Consider the following 7421-nt stretch of genomic DNA (forward strand, 5'->3'; position numbering starts at 1 on the left):
GTTAAAAAGTATGAAATTAGTATATTGGTGCCAGAATACGTAGCTGTGGCTGTGGCAAGGAAATTCGCTGTGGTACAAGTCGAGTCGACTTTTACTTCAAGCTACAAGCGGAATGACTTTTGACGTTTCTAATGTATTTACTCAGTTAAAATTTTTTTTTTTTTCAAGGCAATTGACATTTTTGTACGCCACATAATTCTGTTCATCTTTTCTACATTTTGAGCGAATTTATTTGACATCTTGTACCACGACGTTTTTCTTTGCTACAAGCGAATTTTCATTCTGTTCAACCAGTTATGAAAGTGTACTTTAATGGATTACTTATGTTAGTCAATGAGAATCCTCCTAATGACACATAAATAACTAACAAAACATGCATTATCAAAATCTAGATTTCGAGCAGAACATTGAAAATCTCAATAAAATCAGCAAGATTAAAATTTTTTATTTTCACTAGTTAGATTATTTTTAAATCTTCTCCTTATTATCCCATGTCTCTCCTGACATTATGTGCTAAAAAAGAATAAACACCAAAAATCTTCTTAACAAAAAATAACACTGTGCTACAAAATAAAAAAAAAAAAATACACCCGAGAAATAACATAGTGTAGGCTGTTCGTATGGTCGAAAATAAAAATATTTTTGTCATATTTTTGGATCCCTCCATTTTTTTTTTATTTACAAAAAACCATTTTTACAGACCTTACGATGTAATCTATCAATATTTCAGTCATTTTTCTGACAACTCTCAATATGTTATATGTTTTTGGAAAGAGGATTTTCAGACCTTTTGAATGATGTATAGAAGTCTATTGTTTAAACAAATTAAGTGTAGGTTTTTATCCCACAAATCTTGAAAAAGTGATTTTTTCCCCAATTTTTTCAACTTTACCCAATTTTGTTTGCAAAATAAAACAAACAAAAAAAATAAAGTAAGGTTATATTCTGAAAGAATATACATTTAGGCACAATTTGGCGTATTTTTTTTATTGAATTTGACCAAAACTGCGGAATCTATGCTATTTTTTCGTAAATAGAAAATGTGGCTTTTCATGATGTGAATTGCAAGGTGCACAATAGGGTGTTCATTATTTTAAAATAATAAGAATTTCTATGCTCCTAGGATCTTATATGGTTGGAAATAAACTAAAAAAAATATTTTCCAAGTTTCAAGTCTCTAACTTAATTCTTACCCGTGCCGCCAAGCGGTTGAAGTTTCTTATGAGAATAACATTGGGTTTCTTGGACCTTGTTCGATCAATTTTAAATTCCAGCCAAACCATTCGTTCAAAAAATTTAAAGCTTTACAGACTCAAATTTAATGAGTGTAGCTATCATGTGAAAATTTTTCAGATTTTTAATTGTTATAATTTTAGAGATTTAGCTTGGTAAAAATAGTCATTTTTTCAGACTTTTTCAAAAATCGCTTTTTACACGTTTAATGTCAAATAATTAAAAAAAATACATTTAAACAATAGACTAATATACATCATTCAAAAGGTCTGGAAATCCTCTTTCCAAAAACATATAACATATTGAGAGTTGTTAGAAAATGACTGAAATATTGATAGATTACATCGTAAGGTCTGTAAAAATGGTTTTTTGTAAATAAAAAAAAAAAAATGGAGGGTTCCAAAAATATAACAAAAATATTTTTATGCATTATTCGACCATACGAACAGCCTACACTATGTTATTTCTCGGGTGTATTTTCAGTGTCGCACCGTGTAATGAGTTGTTAATAATAAAAAAACGTTTTATGTATGCATTTTTTACGCGACAGTCTGTAGCGTGACAAATGTTTGGCGTTTCCCATTTTAGTTACTGAGCGAAAGGCTTTCTGTTGAGCTCTAAATGCAGCATAATTTTAAATTTCTTTTCGTTGGGAAACACTGCATTACACTTTTGTTGTATATGCAAACAAAGCTACACAAAAACCTTATTATTTTTATTGTAACAACGCCAGCAGTAGAAATATGTTTCTCAATTTGACAGATCAATTTTAAAGGTCACTGTGGCGCATGTGTAACTTTTTTTCAAAAAAATTTTATTAGGTTTTTAGTAAGACACTGTAATTTTTGTGGTACCAATTTTATTTCTTAATTTTGAAAGTGCCATTTTAAACGGTCACTATGGCGTATGTTGAACATTATTTTTTACCATACATTCCATTTATTAATTAGTTTTTAAATAGATATTTAAATCCTATTTTTACTTCTTTTCCAGGTTGACATATCTTGTAGGAATACCAAGCAAACGGTCAGTTCAATTTTGACTAGAACGAATTTCGTTACGCTCAAGTATGTCACTGATGGTTGGGGAACAGATGCGAATGGTTTCAAATTAGTGATAACATCTGTGAAAGATCCAAGTGAGTATGAGACTCTAATTTATTTTTTGTAGAATCACCAAAAAAAAAGACAAATTTTCAATCTTAAACTATTTTTATTTGATTTTTTATTAATATTTCAGAACACACGTGCAAAGATTTCACGTGCTCGCAAAGAGAATTTTGTATTCATCCGGATTTATTGTGTGATGGTATTAACCATTGTGGCGATAATTCCGACGAATCAGTTAATAATTTATGCCACAGTAAGAATATTTATATCATTTTTACACTATCTTCAATGTTGACAATTTTATATCATTTTTTTTTTTAGACCAAACGTCAAGTACAGTCCTCGGTCTGGACCTGACATGGTTTGTTTTGATCACAGTTTGTGGTTTGCTGATAATATGCACTTGTATAGCCGGTTGGGTTATTTGTATTTGTCGTCGAAACGGTACAAATGGCAACCAAAATACGTCAATACAATGTAAGTTATTATTAAAAAAATAAGAAGGTCCTTGAAAAAAAAAATAAGGATAATTAATGAATAAAAACTCTATTTTGTCAATAGTGCATCATGCAGCTGAAACGAATGGCTCATCAAAACTGTTACACGGCACGCTATCACGTGAACATACAACACTGCCGAATTCGGGAAACTGGCATCACCCTGCGGGACCATCAGGGTACCACCGCACTCAACACAAATTATTGAAGATGGCCACCAAAGTCCGTCCCATTTGGTGCTTGGTAAATTCCGGCAATTAGGTCAAGATATCTCCCAAACAACAACCACAACATCAGCATCTGGCAATTCAAATGCACAAAAAGATGAATGGTTCGTTTGAAATGTTTTGTTGTACATTTTTTCTTCGACATATTTTTTTTTTTTTTAATTTTATTTTGAAATAAAATGTACAAAAAAAACCGGAGATAACGATGACAAAACTGCAGAAGATAAACCTAGTTACTGACCAAGTTAAAAAATAAAAAAAAAACTATAATACCAACTAACATGAACATAGCAACAATAAGGCAATGGAGAAGAAGAAAAAAATAAATCAGAACTTTAACAAAATAAGTTCATCGTAAACACACAAGAGGGCGACACACAATTGAAAATGTAAAAAAGAGGGAATTCAATTATATTGGCAGGAAAGGATTTAAGACGAATTCTTGTCCTCATTTTGTTAAAGGAACTCTTGACCTATATTTGAACGTGTCAATCAATTATCGTTTTGTTGGGAATATTTAAAGCTGTTGTTGTTAATAGTTTTTTTAGTTCTCTTCGAAACAAAAATATCTTCTTGATGGGTTTATGAAATGGACCGTAAATTGCTATGCACTAAATGAAGTAAGTTATAATTTTATTCTTAATTTTATAATATTAATACTATATAAGGTAAAGTTAGTAGGTAACATTTTTGTTTTGCCTGCATTTTAATGGGACTAAGTTTTTAATTTCAAATATTTGCAGTTTCTTTAAAAATTAATACCCGACAACTCCAAAATCGCGCTCTCAAAAGTATGAAACAAGAAAAATATTCTAATCTAAAAATTGTTTGTTATGTGATGTTCATTCGATAGCCGTGATTATATTCTATTTTCAAAGTGAATTAGAAATTAATAAAAAAAATAGTTTGTGACTTTTGCCTCCAGAGGGTGCCATAATTTATTTCATGCAACCGAACCGAACCACCGAACAAGCAAGACCCTTCCAATCCTACCTCATTTTTTTAAATTACAATAACAAGTTTTGAAGCTACGATGCCACATATGAACATGCATACACATTAGGCTGGGTCACAAATGTTTGTAGAATTTTTTTTTGCTGTTTTTCTTTTTTTACGGGCTCAGTGATGAAATGATGCCAAACTGGGAATAGAACAATAATATTAACTCCGGTTGCCCAACCAAGTTCTCTATGAACTTTGGTCCTACAGTAGGAAACAACTCAGACGTTTTTCGAACCTACCATTTCAAACTCGTTTTATTTGTTAACATAGTCAAAATCAAGCTCCTCAGAAGCTTTCAGCTATGTAGAATAAGTAGTTTCTGAGAAAAAGGCCTTAAAAAACCACAAAAACAGTTGTAGCTGATTGACTCACTAACTAACATATCATAAAAATTATGTAAAACTTCTCGTTATCATAGAAACTCATTATGGTGAAGGATCTTGAAGTACATACAAACAAAGGAAAAAAATCGAAAAATTGAGATTTTCCATTCAGGGGGCGTGGTAACCGCCCATTTTGGTAGAATTAATATCAATTATTAAAGAGTTTACTTCTGAATACCCTTAAATCTTGAAATTTGGTAGAATTCTGCACATAATCTCGTAAAGGCCCTAAGTACATTTTCCATACTTCTGAGTTATAGAGGGAAACACTAAATCCAATACCGAAATTTGCATATAAAAGTGAAAAAATTTTTAAAAATATTTCGAATTTTCGGACTTAAAAATCAGAGACAATGCCCTAACTCCAAATATGCAGAAAAAAAGATAGTTTTTTTTTAATTTCTCAAAAACGATAAAGTACTGTGAGATCATTTCTAACTTAAATTTTACACCTGAACGCGACACTGTTGCGACTACCGAAAGGCGTAGCTTTGGAAGACTTTTTAAGCCAATTCCAAGTTACGATTTTGTGTAGTTTTGTCAGTATTTTTTTTACATTTACTTTTTTCAATTAACATTTTTGCCAAACTTTCAAAATGCATTTATGAATAAAATCGTATGCCAGTTTCAAGAAATTATTATTTGGCAGTTAAGGCTTGGCCACACTGGAGGGTATGCGGTAGCGGTACGGGTAGCGGCGAGGGTACTTGTATGAAAAAAATTCCAAACTGACACATCAACGTTCAGGTGTGGAATTTTTTTAGTACAAATATCGTTACCGCTATACCGCTTACCCTCCGGTGTGGCCAAGCCTTTAAAACAAAATTTCGGAAAAAATTATCGATACGTTTCCAAAAAATTGATAGCTATTTAAAAAAAAAAAAGTTGAAACATTTTAAATAAATACTAAAATCGGTTGTCACCTTAAGTTCGATTTTTTTTTGTTATTAATCCTAAACTTGCCCTATAGTAAAAATTTAAAATCTGTATTTTATATTATTTCTAGATGATCTGTAGAAACAAAATTAAATACAAAATTTTCTCATTTTTCTCTTTCATGTAGGACTGTATCAAAAATTTGTGGACATCACCGCGCAGGGTGTGCTTAAAAAAATTCAAGAGATAAAGTACCCAAAATCTCTTCGTCGATGGACTAACACTCGGATAACCATCGCATTTGTAAATATATATATAAAAGAAAAATAAACAATTAAATACAATTACATAACTAAAAAATGAACAACCAAAAATTAAAAAAAAAAAAAATAATAATAAAATAAAATTAAAACAATTACAATTTAAGAAAATTGTAGCCTATAAGACACTCTTTTTTACAAAAAAAAGTAAACCATAGTAAAAAAACCAAACCAAAAAAAAAAACTTTAAACAAGAAACCAAAAAAATGCACACCAAAATTTCAGTTATACTTTTAAGTTGTATTCCAAATTTTAACCAAAAAACAAATTATAATTTTGTTAATTTTCTCAATAGAAATTATATAAAAAATAGTTACCTACGAGACTTCCAAACAAAAAAATAATAAACAAAAAAACAAAATCCCTCATCCTCATAGTACACAAAATAAAAAAGGAATAAACAAATAAGAACTAAATTTTTTTTTAAATGCTAAGTATACATGTAAAATTACTAAATAAAATGTAATATTTAAAGAAAAAAAAAAAATAAAGTAAAAAAAAAAACATAAAACAAGGGATGTAAATAGTTGACAATACAAAAATATTTTTTAATTCAAAACGACTTTTTTTTGAACAACAAATTTAATTCAAAATAAAAAAAAACAATACTTTTTCTACATTAATACAAGTTTATTTAACATCTAAAATTTTGTTTTAAAAATATTATTATTTGGCTACTTAAAAAGAAATAAGATCAATTTTAATGAAGAGGAAGTTATTTGAAGAGAAGAAGAAAAAGAAACAAAAAAAAAAAAAAACATACAAAAATTATAAACAAAATGAGACATATAGGACGTATATGACAATACCAGCTGATTTTTTTTATTTTACTAAAAAAATAAAGACAAGTTTACTGAAAATGGAAAATTAAGAAAAAAAAAAAACACAAGAAACCAATTACATTTAGGTATTTAGATATTTAATGAAAAAAAAAAATGAAAAAAAAAAACAATTTTTTTACTTCTATATACATAAAAACACGAAAAGAAAAAAATGTTTACATAAAACTTAATCAATCTTTAAAATCGTTTAAACAAGAAAAACAAAAAAAAAATGGATAAACAAAACTAATTAAAAAAAAATATATTTAAAGAAAAATAAAAAATCTTCATACGAATGTTTTGTCCGCAAGGCTTTTAAGAAAAAAAAAAAAATAAAAAACTGAATAGAAATCGATTCAATTATGTATTTCGAAATATTTCTTTACTCAAACAATAAAACTTAAAAAACAAAATTTGGCAAACAAAAAACTAAACTACAAAAAAAAAAAGAGTAATAACAAATAAAAGACTTCCCGCCGTTGACAAGCAAATCATAATAAACGAAACTTCAGTACATTAAACAACAACAAAAATAAAGATCAATTAAGTAACTTTTTTTTCTTAAACATTTTCAACGTTTTTTAAATCCAGTCTTCATAAATAAACAAAATAAAAAAAATCAAACAAACAAAAAAAAATACCTACACGACGATAATATCAGTTTTCCATATCAAACCAAAAACTAATTACTCATGTATACATACAACTTTTTTTTAAAACAAAAGTCAATATTTTAACCATTTTTAATAAAAACAAAAATAATCGATCATTTCATAACGAACGACAAACATAAATTCCATTTCAGTGAACATGTATTTAGCCAACTTTTAACTCATTTTCTAATGAAAAAAAATTATTGATAAACTTATTTTTAAAATGTTGTAAAGGTAACCCTACAAGCATTTGCTTTGAAGGACAGACAACTCTTCGATATCAATTTCGTTGATTTCGAA

General features: G+C 28.4%; 1 protein-coding gene across 1 annotated transcript in view; it reads left to right on the forward strand.

Annotated features, from left to right (window-relative positions):
- The window catches only part of LOC129918307 (uncharacterized), a 39660-nt gene extending 33217 nt beyond the window's left edge, over positions 1-6443 (forward strand). Inside the window, exons 4-8 of the mRNA XM_055998774.1 lie at positions 2227-2371; positions 2473-2595; positions 2664-2819; positions 2904-3686; positions 5515-6443. Of these exons, the coding sequence (XP_055854749.1) occupies positions 2227-2371; positions 2473-2595; positions 2664-2819; positions 2904-3100 (621 nt within the window). The 3' untranslated portion in view covers positions 3101-3686; positions 5515-6443. The remainder of the gene's footprint in view (positions 1-2226; positions 2372-2472; positions 2596-2663; positions 2820-2903; positions 3687-5514) is intronic.
- The last annotated feature ends 978 nt before the right edge of the window (positions 6444-7421 follow it).

Source organism: Episyrphus balteatus, chromosome 4 (genome assembly GCF_945859705.1).
Source record: "Episyrphus balteatus chromosome 4, idEpiBalt1.1, whole genome shotgun sequence".
NCBI classification, from domain to species: Eukaryota; Metazoa; Arthropoda; class Insecta; order Diptera; family Syrphidae; genus Episyrphus; species Episyrphus balteatus.